Source organism: Nerophis lumbriciformis, linkage group LG13 (assembly GCF_033978685.3).
Source record: "Nerophis lumbriciformis linkage group LG13, RoL_Nlum_v2.1, whole genome shotgun sequence".
NCBI lineage: Eukaryota > Metazoa > Chordata > Actinopteri > Syngnathiformes > Syngnathidae > Nerophis > Nerophis lumbriciformis.
The window spans coordinates 34,457,003-34,471,309 of NC_084560.2; the positions used below are offsets into that span (position 1 = coordinate 34,457,003).

General features: G+C 40.0%; 1 protein-coding gene across 1 annotated transcript in view; it reads left to right on the forward strand.

Annotated features, from left to right (window-relative positions):
• Positions 1–14,307, forward strand: part of itgb5 (integrin, beta 5) — a 61,314-nt gene that overhangs the window by 25,998 nt on the left and 21,009 nt on the right. Inside the window, exons 10-11 of the mRNA XM_061970937.2 lie at positions 5,410–5,584; positions 6,902–7,156. Coding sequence (XP_061826921.2) covers positions 5,410–5,584; positions 6,902–7,156 — 430 coding nt within the window. The remainder of the gene's footprint in view (positions 1–5,409; positions 5,585–6,901; positions 7,157–14,307) is intronic.

A 14,307-nucleotide genomic window follows, 5' to 3' on the forward strand; every position in this document is an offset into this window, starting at 1 on the left:
TTACCAGGACATTTTTCCCATTGAAAATGAATTGCCCATTTTTCAAACTTCCACCATTTCCAAATTTTTCAACCGATTCAAACCGTTCCACCTTCAACATATTCCACTCATCCTGGACATTCAAACTATCATTTTTCCAAGTTCAAAAAAATTCCAGGAATTCCCTGAATTCTCTTTTTTTCCAAACCCTTTTTTTGACCCTTTTTTCTGGCGACTACCGGTACTCCTTCCACATTTTTCAACCCACTTGAACCGTTCCACAGTCCAAACATTCCTCTTAATCAGGACAAAAAAAGTTATTTTTTGAACTACAAAAATTTTATTTTTTTACCGATATTCCTGTAATTCCTTAATACCATTTCTCAATTAAAAATGTTACTACTTCAACATTTCTCGACCGATTCCAACACCAACCATTTCAACTCATTCAGAACATTCAAGTCTTTTAACATTTTCCCAAAAAATTCCCGCTTTTCCCAAAATTCCCAAATTTCCATAAAATTCCCATTGAAATGAATGGGACATTTTTCAAAGTTCCACAATTCCCACATTTTTCATCCGATTCAAACCGTTCCAACTTCAAAATATTCATATTCTTTTTAGAAAACTATTTAAATTTCAAATGTAACCTTCCTCTGATTATGATCACCTTATTTAGGTTATGACTGTGCTCTAAAGGTTGAGCACGGCTAAGGTGTTGTGGTATTAGCGGCCTTGCATCATTTACAGACCATATTGGTCTGACTACGGTCCCTTTTGGAAAAATCCCAAAAAGTGCCATACTGGTCAGGGGATTTTTTTTTCTTTTATCCACAATTTCTTCATTTTTGACTTTCTCTTCTCACTCCATGTAAACAAACCGCCAGACAACCCAACTTGATAGTTGATACTGTTACGTGATTGGCTGTTGGCTTGTCACTCCCATTGATCAGTGATCACTTCCTGTGTTACCAAAGAGTCTTTGTTCATGCAACCAACCTTGCTTCCATACTTTTTTTTTTATTGATGCTGATTACGTGTCAACAGTGATATCTATTGATATCCTTTTATCATGCAAAGTGGTCCGTGTTACATTACAGAATTTCATGCATGATCCTTGTTTCAAAATACCAGTTGGTGTTTGACGCTTTTGTGCGTTCAGTCAACAAGTTTTTGAGCGCATACTTAAGGTTGGACATGTAAACACAAAGTGAAAGATATGACGAGGCGTTCTCCAACAAACTCTGTGTGACCTCCGCTCCCTCCTGAATCCACTTCCTGTCCACCAAATGAAAACCTGACCGCAGCCAGAAGAGTTTGTTTTCACTGTCGGCATGGAGACCAGACTGGGTAGCAGCTGTGTGCGCGTGCAGAAGGAGTTCTTCTTGGCAGACATGTTGGATTCCACAAAGAAATCTTTGCTCATTTCTAGCTGGAAAGGGGAAGTCTTCAAATATATTCTAGTTTAAGAATAACTGAAACTTTTACTTTGATTCTATTTTTTTGGAACATTTGCTCTCTCAGTCCATCACGCCACCAGCTGCCTTGCTTGTACGTAACTACGTTTGTTAAGTTTGTGTTTACCTACTCAGTGGCCTAGTGGTTAGAGTGTCCGCCCTGAGATCGGTAGGTTGTGAGTTCAAACCCCGGCCGAGTCATACCAAAGACTATAAAAATGGGACCCATTACCTCCCTGCTTGGCACTCAGCATCAAGGGTTGGAATTGGGGGTTAAATCACCAAAAATGATTCCCGGGCGCGGCGCCGCTGCTGCCCACTGCTCCCCTCACCTCCCAGGGGGTGATCAAGGGGATGGGTCAAATGCAGAGGACAAATTTCACCACACCTAGTGTGTGTGTGACAATCATTGGTACTTTAACTTAACTTTATGACTGCTTGCTTCTTTTACACAGGGTTTTAAAATAGTATTATATACTTCAGTGGTTACTTTAAAATCCATCCATCCATCCATTTTCTACCGCTTATCCCTTTCGGGGTCGCGGGGGGTGCTGTGTTTAAAAATAAAAAATAGTCATTTTTTGTGACTCAGACCCTTCTGGGTCCTTGGCATCAAACGTGAGGGGACAACTAAAGGTTGAAAAAAACTTACAAAATTGAATTGGTTTTGAAAATGCAGGCTGAGATGTTTCAGTGGAAACAATTTGCACACTTTGATTAATTGATTGATTGATTGAAACTTTTATTAGTAGATTGCACAGTACTGTACATATTCCGTACAATTGACCACTAAATGGTAACACCTGAATAAGTTTTTCAACTTGTTTAAGTCGGGGTCCAAGTTAATCAATTCATGATCACCCCTGATCTAACCATTCGTCAAAAAAGTCATAAAGAAGTCATACTGTTCCATTACTTTTGTTGATACTACTGTCACTACTCAATTGCCAAAGAACTATAGACACCTTAATATTTGTTGCTTCCCATACTGTATATAGTGTTATACTATTTGATCTTGATACTGGTACTGTATTTGACTACTGTACTTCTACTTGTACTGATACCTCTACCATAACTACTGTAACTTATTGTGCAACTTATTGTCTTGTAATTAATGTACATCAGAGCTATTCAAATAAGCGGTAGAAAATGGATGGATGGATGGATTCGGCAACTACTGTTTGGATCCCACTGTACGCAATATCCGAAGAGCATGGAAAAAAGCATTTCACTGTGGTGTAGTCTGCATGTGACGAATAAAACTTGAAACTTAAAAAAAGATAATGAAACTTAATTTGTAACTTTCCTTCACTTGTTAGGATCCAATGATAGCAACATGTGGTGTACGTGTCTGATGGAACAAGATTAGGAACATTCGGGATGATTTTTTGTGTAAGATCTTTAATTGATTGGAGAGTCCTAACTCCTGTGAGTTCCTGCAGATCTTCACTGAGCCATGTGATTTGATTCAAATGTAAATGGATTTGGCGTCTATTGAAAAAGCTGGTAGTAGTTGGAACTGTGTTGTCCGCTCCTATTATGGCCTTTGTTTCCCTGCGACCGTGTCAGTCTTTAGGGGCAGGGTGGGACTGGAGTGCTACAGAATGGCTCCAATGAATAGACTTAGCGGGAGATGGAACTGGTTCAAGTCTTTTATGCCAGCGAGTGAAAGGAGACGCAGTTAAGTCTTCCCGGGTTCTTGTTGTCGCTCACCCCGTCCATGTGTTCCCGCGGTGGGGCGGTACGCTGCATGTCAATGACCTCACACAAAAGTAGGCTGAAAGAGCAACGAAACTGTCAGACAAAAACACCAAATTCTGTGGACAAGCAGGCGTTCTTCTCACACCGATGTGTCTTAGGACGCACCCACTCTCCGCTCCCTGCTGCAGGATTTTCCAACATGCACAAATCACAACCTTCCAAGTGGTGTTCCTCAGGGAAGTGTTTATACTCCACTGCCTACATATTTTCCTGAGTGGTTGAACCATCCTCAATGACCTCACTAGTGGACACATTTTCATAAACACTCCTGGGCAGTCTTCCTGGAACACTGTTTCTGAACCAAAACAATGTATGTACTCAGTTGTAATACACTTTCCCACCACTTGTGGCAGTAATGACAATCTCAAACAAACAGAAGTGTGGAGCTAAAGTCATAGAAGTTTCATAAGCACAAAAATTATGACAAAACTGGTAAAGCTGTATTTTCATTTTCACTGAAATTGTTTTGACAGTTTAACATTCATAATTAATGTAGTTTATTTTAGCACAACTTAATTGTACGTGAATGTATTTTTGCTTTTTCTAATCAGCCTGACCTAAGCCTAAGGTTTATGTTTTAAATAATCTGTGTTGTCAACACATGGTTCCATATCATTTGACAAGGTTGCAAACTAAATAGGTTATATATAATTATTGAATACGATTTCTAAAGTGGATAAGTTTGGCCCCAAAGTAAACAAGTTTAAGAACCTTTGTCCTTCGAATACCGTAGGCGGCCCTCAGTTTACCAGCTTAATTGGTTCTGTGACCCGAAACACCTGAATCTTAAACCATTGGAGTCATTTGAAATCAATTTTATTGTTGTTTGGCCTCTCCAAAACAGCACAGTTTTTAGTGATGTGTGTGTGCGTGCGTGCGTGTGTGTGTGTGTGTGTGTGTGTGTGTGTGTGTGTGTGTGTGTGTGTGTGTGTGTGTGTGTGTGTGTGTGTGTGTGTGTGTGTGTGTGTGTGTGTGTGTGTGTGTGTGTGTGTGTGTGTGTGTGTGTGTATATATATATATATATATATATATATATATATATATATATATATATATATATATACATATACATACATATACGTATGTATGTGAAATAACTGAAAACATGTTTTTTTTTGCATTTTCTTCAAAATAGCCACCCTTTACTCTGATTACAGCTTTGCACATTCTTGGCATTCTCTCGATGAGCTTCAAGAGGTGCGCCTGTAAGGGTTTTCACTTCACAGGTGCGCCTTATCAGGGTTGATTAGTGGAATTTCTTGCTTTTTATATATATATATATATATATATATATATATATATATATATATATATATATATATATATATATATATATATATATATATAGCTATAAGACATAACTGCACTTTTTGTCCATATAGATGAAACAATAGTGTTCAGGTATGAGATCTAGGGCTGCCAATTATGGCCAAGTAATAATTAAGATTTTTGTTATCAATATTGAAATCATGATTACTGATTGTTAGGTAAAGCAGTGTTTTGGTGTGAACGTAATACCATTATGTCATGTCTAATAAAAATAATATAGATAAACGTTATGCATATATCTTAAGGTAAATATTAGTTTTTTTAAATTCTTTAATAATATCAACTTGTCAGCTTTTTGTCATTACATTATGTCCTTATCTCTATTTTTACATTTTGATAGAGGGAGGTATTTATGTTTTTAAGTTATGTACATTTACACTGTATTTGAAACTGTACCATTTTAGAAAATAAAAGCTGTAATAATTCCACATTTTCTTCACTTTCTGTAGGCGGGATGTGTCCCAATACTTTTATCCGTAGCGTGTGTTTTCTCAGTGGGCCTGATCACATGACCTTGACGCGTGTTTCCCCTCTCTTGATACCCACAAACCCCCGCCCTTGTCCTTATGACACAGTCCTGATGGGGCCATGCGTCCTCGCGACTCGCATTTACAGTCAATTTAATTGCCGCCATTCCCTCGTTAGCTCGTTAAGGGCGGCAAAGGGGTGGAATGTCCGGTCGCCTCCATGTGATGTGAGAGTTCTTGGATTCTGACGGAGCTCACATATTGCAAACGGGAAGTTGAAAGTCCACCTCCAGCAAACAGTTTCCCAATGTCCCGATATTTGCACGCACTGTTGTCGCTGAAGATCACACCCCCACTGCTGTAGACATGATTACCAATACATAAACATGATTCATATTTGCCTCCTCTAAATGCAGGTGTCATTCAACGTGAGCGTGGAGGCCAGGAGCTGTCCTCCTCGCCGCACCGACCACAGTTTCACCATCAGGCCGGTGGGCTTCAAAGACCGCCTGCGGGTCGCCGTGGACTACCAGTGCGACTGCGGATGCACCCAGGTGGCCCAGACCAACAGCAGCCTCTGCAGCTTCATCGGTAACTCCTCCGTCTGTCCGCCACTAAAGGCTGCCTGTGATATTATATTTGTAAAAAAAAAATGCTGCTGTTTTTAAACTCCACAAGTTGGACCAACTCGAAATTTGTCGCACAGCTCTACAAAAACCTCAGTAACTTTAGGTTTTTTTTTGCCAAATCGGCACGGAATTTGGTGCACACCTTTAGAGGACTGATAAGCACACGCCTGTGAAAAAGGATCAAGATTGGTTGAAAAACATCTTTGTTAGGACATTTGTGGGACTTAACTAATTGCCCATTCGTCTAATTAATTAGTGAAAAAGGATGTGATCATTATTGCTGATTATTGCCTTTTACAGTGGATGAAGAAGAAATTGTTTAGTTTTATTAGATTTTTTTATCTATACATAGTAGTATTTATCACTCATTTTTGTTTGTTTTTAATTCTGCGAAAACATGCAGTGCAACAATGTAATTTAAGTAAAAGTCTGTCCTATCCTAACATGGACCTGAAGAGATGATACAGTTTTATCTGCTCACAGACGCTACCTGGTGGTTGTTTGTGCACACTGCAGCTAGTCCTGCATAGTCCCACTCCTTAAAACTAGCACTTCAAGGTTTTTTTTACCCCACTGCAATTGCCAGAAGGCAGCCAAAAGGCTGTTTGTTTGAAATTTACCACTCAACAACTGACAATCGGCTGGCTACCTTTCTTTTGTAAATGCAGCCATTACATGGGAATGTGGTGGACTACTCGAATGCTCAGATTAGGGGGAGGGGTTTGAATGTTTAGAGGGAAGCGTCGGACATTTCTGGTTGCTGTAGGACTGTAGATTATAGTAGTTGTCAATATCTCTGATCTGATTAGAAGTACTATTTTTTATGAAGTCCATATTCAAGCGCCTTTTTGCAAAACTACCATTGATATTTTAGTTTTAACGTTTATATTTGAGTGTTTTTGTTTTTGTAAAATGTTAACCTTTTTATCAAAAATATTTACAGTAAATAACTTTTTTGTAAAAATGTTTTTACTTTTTTCTACAATATTTTTTCACAATACTTGAATAATGTAAAATGGCATAAACCTTCTTTTCTCAAAATATTCCTCCAATGCATAATTCTTATATAATGACAACTTCTTTCCCACAAATTAACCGTTTTTTTTTTTACATCGGAATCGGCAGCATAACACCCTGATGGGAACATGCCTACTAATGATTATAATAAACATTTGTATTACATTATTGCTAGCATGTCATCCACAACCATCAGGGTTGGCGCTACAAAAGTTGTTTAAGTGTAATATCTGTCTAATGTTTGCTATCGGTCCTGGCACAGGTACATACAAGTGCGGGAACTGCCAGTGCGATCCGGGCTACCTGGGCGCCCGCTGCGAGTGCCAGGAGGGCGAGGCGGGCAGCGGGCACATGGCGGCCTGCCGCGAGGCCGAGGGCAAGCAGGTGTGCAGCGGGCGCGGCGAGTGCAGCTGCAACCAGTGCTTGTGCTACGAGTCCGAGTTCGGCAAGATCTACGGCAGCTTCTGCGAGTGCGACGACTTCTCGTGCGCTCGGCACAAAGGTGTCCTCTGCTCAGGTAGGAAAATGGTGCCAGGGTGACAATGTTTCCTTTTGTCACGAAAAAGTGAGCATTGCAGGAAGATCACAGTACTTCAAGTAGAGCGGAACTTGGAGTTGGCCATGATATCCTATGACCGTAGGGCTGGGTGATAAAATTATATTGATATATATCGCCAGAGACACGTAGTCCAGATCAATAACAAATGTGTTCCTAAAAAAAAAAATTATGTTGGGAAAACCGTAAGTTGCAGAACAAGGTTACAGTATTAACTATCAAGTTTGGTTGCGCCGTCTTGTCGTCTCGTGGTTGATTCTTTGCATGGAGTGAGAAGAGAAAGATAAAAGAGAAGAAGTCACCTGGACAGTTTGGCAGTGTTTTGGACCGTAGTAAATGATGCAAGGCGCTCGTCCCCACACTCACCCTTTAGAGCACTGCTGTAACTTCCTGCAGAAAATTAATTGTTCTCCTCATCTTTATTTTCGATGGGTCATAAAAAATATTGTTCATATAAAACACTTTTATGGTGATACAGTTTTCAGCCTTACCGTGATGTATTGTTAATTATTACAGTTCATTGTGATGACATGTAAAACAGAACTTTTCTCTAGTGGCCATGATGATGCTGGCCCGGCTTGAAGTGAAGTGTTTTTTTGTCAGTGGGTCGCTGTGAGGCAGAAGCACAGCTGCCGACATAAACAACCCCTCGTTTGTTTTTGAAGGCTGAGGGGGTGGATTCTCACCCGCTGGTTGTCTTTGGAGAGACCATTGACACTTTCACCGGCTTCCAGATGACGACCTTACGCAACAGAGAACGTAGTCTGGTCATTCAATTTGTAATGCGCATTACCGCCACCTACAGAGCCGGAGTGGTACAGTCTAAATAACTTTGTGTGGCTGTTCCGTATAAAGGGTCAGGGAACAGAAAGGCAGGACCAAGTCCACCTGCTTCATTTGCCCACTCTTATAGTGTCACAACAGGTTTTGTTGTGTTTTCATTTGCTCACGCCTCAGAAACTCAACCCTAAGAAGAAGAAATACCTGAAACCATGGTAAAAAAAAAACGATAGCTTGACTTGCAAAAATGGTGTTTAGATGATTTTAACTAAGGTTTTGTTAAATAAGGTAAGGGAATTGGTTTGATAGAGAAAGTACCTAGTTTAGAGATGTCTCGATCCCAATGGGGTGGGGTGGGGGAGTTATTTGCCTTAACACAATTATACTTCCATATTCCTTGTTGCACACACGCAGGAGGTGCATGAGTTCCAGCAGGGTGCATGTCTTTCCAGAACATCGGCTCCGATTTCACAGTAAGCTGAAACGAATGCGTCATTTAGCCACGGCGCCAAGCCGCTTCTGAGGTATAATACTCACCACCATGGCAGAAAAAAAAGTTACTTTTAGCTACATTATCACTGGAGGATTAGAGCAGGGATGTCCAAACTACGGCCTGCCGGCGTCTTCATTTTGGCCCGTGAGACGACATGAGTCCAATAAAGAATTTGGCCGTACGCTGTGTTTTCATGATATACTAATTGTCAGTGGTCTGATAGCTGCTATTTTGTCAACATCTGGCGGTCAACGAAAGTAACTCAAGTCAGTGGCCATTAATTGTACAGCAATGTGAAACACTTACACAGCATTTACTTATATGACCCAATCCAAACAACCTTCCCTGGTCATGGTACAGGAAAAAAAAAATCCAGCACAATAATGTCAACAAACATTTGTGGATATTATTCAAAACGTCCAATCAACATAAAAAAAAAATCTAAATTTACTAATTTAAATCCACTACAAGGGATGATGGGAAAAATGCAAAACACTCTCCCCACACTTATCCATATTTGGCACATTTGAGTTGCTTGATATTTCTGGTTAGTCTAAAAACTTTGAGAAGGTTGTCACAGAAGCAAACAAGGTAGGGGTATTATTATTATAATAACATGTACACATATATATACAGTTGTGGTCAAAAGTTTACATACACTTGTAAAGAACATACCGTAATGTCATGGCTGTCTTGAGTTTCCCATAATTTCTACAACTCTTATTTTTTGTGATAGAGTGATTGGAACACATACTTGTTGGTCACAAAAAATATTCATGAAGTTTGGTTCTTTTATGAATTTATTATGGGTCTACTGAAAATGTGACCAAATCTGCTGGGTCAAAAGTATACGTACAGCAATGTTAATATTTGCTTACACGTCCCTTGGCAAGTTTCACTGCAATAAGGCGCTTTTGGTTGCCATCCACAAGCTTCTGGGAAGCTTCTGGTTGAGTTTTTGACCACTCCTTTTGACAAAATTGGTGCAGTTCAGCTAAATTTGATTGTTTTCTGACATGTACTTGTTTCTTCAGCATTGGCCACATGTTTAAGTCAGGACTTTGGGAAGGCCATTCTAAAACCTATTTTCTAGCCTGATTTAGCCATTCCATTACCACTTTTGACGTGTGTTTGGGGTCATTGTCCTGTTGGAACAGCCAACTGCGCCCAAGACCCAACCTCTGGGCTGATGATTTTAGGTTGTCCTGAAGAATTTGGAGGTAATCCTCCTTTTTCATTGTGCCATGTGCTCTCTGGAAAGCACCAGTTCCATTGGCACCAAAAAAGACCCAGAACATAATACTCCCACCATCATGCTTGACGGTAGGATTGGTGTTCCTGGGATTAAAGGCCTCACCTTTTCTCCTCTAAACATATTGCCGGGTATTGTGACCAAACAGCTCAATTTTTATTTCATCTGACCAAAGAACTTTCCTCCAAAAGGTCTTATCTTTGTCCATGTGATGTCAGATGAAACAAAAAATTGAAATGTTTTTAAAGTACATTAAACAAGTTTCTTATTGCAATTTAGTCCTTAAGTAAAATAGTGAACATACTAGACAACTTGTCTTTTAGTAGTAAGTAAACAAACAAAGATTCCTAAGTAGTCTGCTGATGTATGCAGTAACATATTGTGTCATTTATCATTCTATTATTTTGTCAACATTATGAGGGAAACACTAAAAATTGATTATTAATCTTAATTGTTCATTTACTGTTAATATCTGGTTATTTTCTGTTTCAACATGTTCTATCTACACTTCTGTTAAAATGTAATAATCACTTATTCTTCTGTTGTTTGATACTTTACATTAGTTTTGTATGATACCACACATTTAGGTATCGATCCGATACCAGGTAGTTACAGGATCATACATTGGTCATATTCAAAGTCCTCATGTGTCCAGGGACATATTTCCTGAGTTTATAAACATAATACGAATTTTTTAAAAACTAAAAAAGATTTTGTGATGATAAAAAATATCGATGTAATCATCATAGTATCGACTAAATGCGATATTGTATTTAGTATGGTTAGCTATTCCTTGTCCTCCAGTGATAATGGTACGTGTAAGAAACATAATTTATTTGTCGCAATGGAGGCCAGGATTAGTAATTTAAAAGTAGCTAAAACACTGCTAACTGCGAATGGATGTTAGCTGCTAACTAGCTAGCCATGTCTTAAAGCACCTCTTCCTGAGAGCGTTTCAGTGTTATAACTTCACCTTTATCTTTAGACCAAAATGCGTCCTTTTCTCTCTATCACTGTCTGCTTGTAAGTACTCCGTGTGTGCGCGCTGGCGAACATGCTCCTCTGCTTGTAAAACCAGCAATGTCATGACGTGACAACGCGCCGTCATGCCCGTTTAAAAAAAATAAAAATAAGGGGGAACCGGTACTTTTCAAACAGAGTATAGTACCTTTTTTGATTCATTAGTACTGTGATACTATACTAGTACCGATATACCGTACAACACTACAAGTTAGTTATCCATTGTTTTTTGGACTGTGATTTCAGGTTCAGATTCACAGTCCCACTCGGTTCAGGTTTGGTCTGATACATTTTCCAGCATTTCCACCGGCCCTAAAACATCCAAACATTACAGATTAGTGATGTCACTTATGTAAGACTGTGCAACACACTGTCCTGCTTCTTTACATGACCTGAATACATGCAGTCCCAAACTTGGGGTTCTCCTGGCACACTGACTCAGCCCCAAGCCACCGCTCACCCCCTGTCCAACCACAGAGGCTGCTTTGTGCCAGTTAGGCCCTGGCACACACCCACACAATGCCTGCCTCTATTTATGCCGCGCCAACAGAACTTTGCTTTGGTCTGCGGAAAGCACACGCAGATGTTTGGGGCCATTAAATGTTAACAGTCCGATACACCTTGGTCCTAACGAGGTCCTAATAATCGTAAACACAATTTTTCCATCTCCGATTTCAACATTTCTTACCATGACAACGAGAAATTGTCCGTTCAAGGGTCAAACATACAGTAAACCCACGTTTTCTGCAACATCTTAGCTGTGGCACATAGGGATGGCTGCCGTTCACAATTGAAATGCTACTCACCGATACCATTTTTCCATACTTTTGTGTGTGTTAATAAATATCATTGCAATAAAAAAATCTAATTTAAACAAAAAACGAATGTGCCATTTTTAAAAAATGCACAATTCCCACATGTACCGATTTGAACTGTTCCACCATTCACACACTCCACTCACCTTGGACAATCAAACTACCATTTTCCAAGTTCAAAAAAATTCCAGGAATTTCCAGAATTCACGGTTTTCCACAGCCATATTGTTCACCTCTTCCTGGAAAGTTTTCACAGTCAACATTTCTCCACCAATTCCAACCATTGCACCTTCAAAACATTCCTTAGTTGAAACAACAAATGTTCCTTTTTTTTCTCCGTAGAAATTCACGGTTTTCCCGAAATTCCAGGAATTCTGAAATACCCATTCTCAAGTCAAACGGTTACGTCAACTTTTTTCAACCCATTCAAAAATTCCAACAGCAACCCATTCATATCATCTAGGACAGGGGTCGGCAACCTTTTACCAGTCAAAGAGCCATTTTGACCAGTTTCACAAATTAAAGAAAACAATGGGAGCCACAAAAATCTTTTGAAATTTAAAATGAAATAACACTGCATACAAAGTTGTTTTTTTTTTGCTTTGTGTTATGTATAAACCAAGGGTCTTAAACAAGCGGCCCACACCTTCATATGAAAATTGAATGTTAGTGCGGCCCGCGGGTTTTATATGAATGGCGCTTGACAGCGTCATACTTGTTAACCCTCCCGATTTTTCCGGCAGTCTACGAATTTCAGGGCAACTATTCTCTCGAACGTGCCGTGATGGTACAGCATTTAGCGCCCACTACAACCAGCGTGCCGGCCCAGCCACACGTTGTATGGGGCTTCTGCTTGCTCACGTAAGTGACAGCAATGCATACTTGGTCAACAACCACACAGGTCACACTGACGGTGGGCGGTATAAAAAACTTTAACACTCTTACTAATAATGCGCCACACTGTGAACGCACACCAAACAAGAATGACAAACACATTTCGGGAGAACATCTGCACCGTAACACAACATAAACACAACAGAACAAATACCCAGAATCCCATGCAGCCCTAACTCTTCCGGGCTACATTATACACCCCCGCTACCAAACCCCGCCCACCTCAACCGACGCACAGAGGGGGGTGGGGGGGGGGGGGGGGGGTTGATGTGTGAGGGAGCAGGGTTGGGGTGGGGGTGGGGTTTGGTGGTAGCGGGGGTGTATAATGTAGCCCGGAAGAGTCAGGGCTGCATGGGATTCTGGGTATTTGTTCTGTTGTGTTTATGTTGTGTTAAGGTGCAGATGTTCTCCCGAAATGTGTTTGTCATTCTTGTTTGGTTTTGGTTCAAAGTGTGGCGCATTATTAGTAAGAGTGTTAAAGTTGTTTTATATGGCCACCGTCAGTGTAACCTGTGTGACTGTTGACCAAGTATGCCTTGCTGTAACTTACGTGTGTAAGCAGAAGATGCATATAACAAGAGGTTGGGCTGGCACGCTGTTTGTACAGATTGTAGAGGGTGCTAAATGCTATACCATCATGGCACGCCCTTATTATTATTGTAAGGGTGAAAATCGTAGAATAAATAAATACTGAATTCCGGAAGTCTCCTGGGAAAATCGGGGTGGGTCGGCAAGTATACAGCTGAGCCGCATCAGAGTGATCAAAGAGCCGCATGCGGCTCTGGAGCCGCGGGTGGCCGACCCCTGATCTAGGACAATTGTGCTTGTATCAATATTTTTTTTTAAATCCAGGTTTTCCCCAAATTTCCAGTAAACTCCCATTCAAATTAATAGACATCTTAGTTGTACAATAATAGTTCTACGATGCCTAAAATTATCTAAATTGTGCGCCATTTCTTTTTACCCGATTCCAACCTTTCAAACATCCACTACTCTTCTGATATCGAACGCAAAACATGTTTTCCTTTTCCCAGAATTCCCATTTTTCCAAAGCCCTGTTTTCACCTCTTTCTGGAAAGTTTTCGCAGTCCACATTTCTCAACCAATTCCAACCATTGCACCCTTAAAACATTCCTCTTAGTTGGAAAACAAATTTCCCTTTTTTTTTTTGCCGTACAAATTCCCGGTTTTCCTGAAATTCCAGGAATTCTGAAATACCCATTCTCAAGTCAAACTGTTGGAAAAGTGGAGCCTTTATTTTTTTTTTTTTTTAAAGTCAATTGCTTTGATGGTATTGAAAATGGCAACATTACCTCGAGGTTGTCTGGCCGAGTCCGCTGTCAGTGCTGCTGCAGTGAAGTAATCGCAACCGACCGTTTAATTTTACATTAATCGGTGCCCGGTAAGACCGGCTGGATTAGGTCGGTGCCAAAAAAAAAAAAAGACATTCTGTACCCAACCCGAGTGATACAAGTGTAAGAATAATTGAACCCCTGCTAACATGATTCCTGTCGCTGATATCAAACCATGTTCCATTCAGATCTGAGCTAGATTCCAGGTTTAGCATCAAGTATAAATGCAGCCTGGAAAATCCTGTTTAGCATCTGTGTGTGAATGTTTGAACCTTGGCTGGGGTGTGGTGCCCTCTTGAATCCGCTAGTATTATATTTCATTATTATTTTTATTACATCCACTTTTTAATTTTCCTGAAGGAATCAAAGTTCTATCTATCTATCTATCTATCTATCTATCTATCTATCTATCTATCTATCTATCTATCTATCTATCTATCGACTGTCCTTTGGATTGAACAATCAAAGCTGTTTGACAATGTAAACAAATTAACATAGACGTTTGG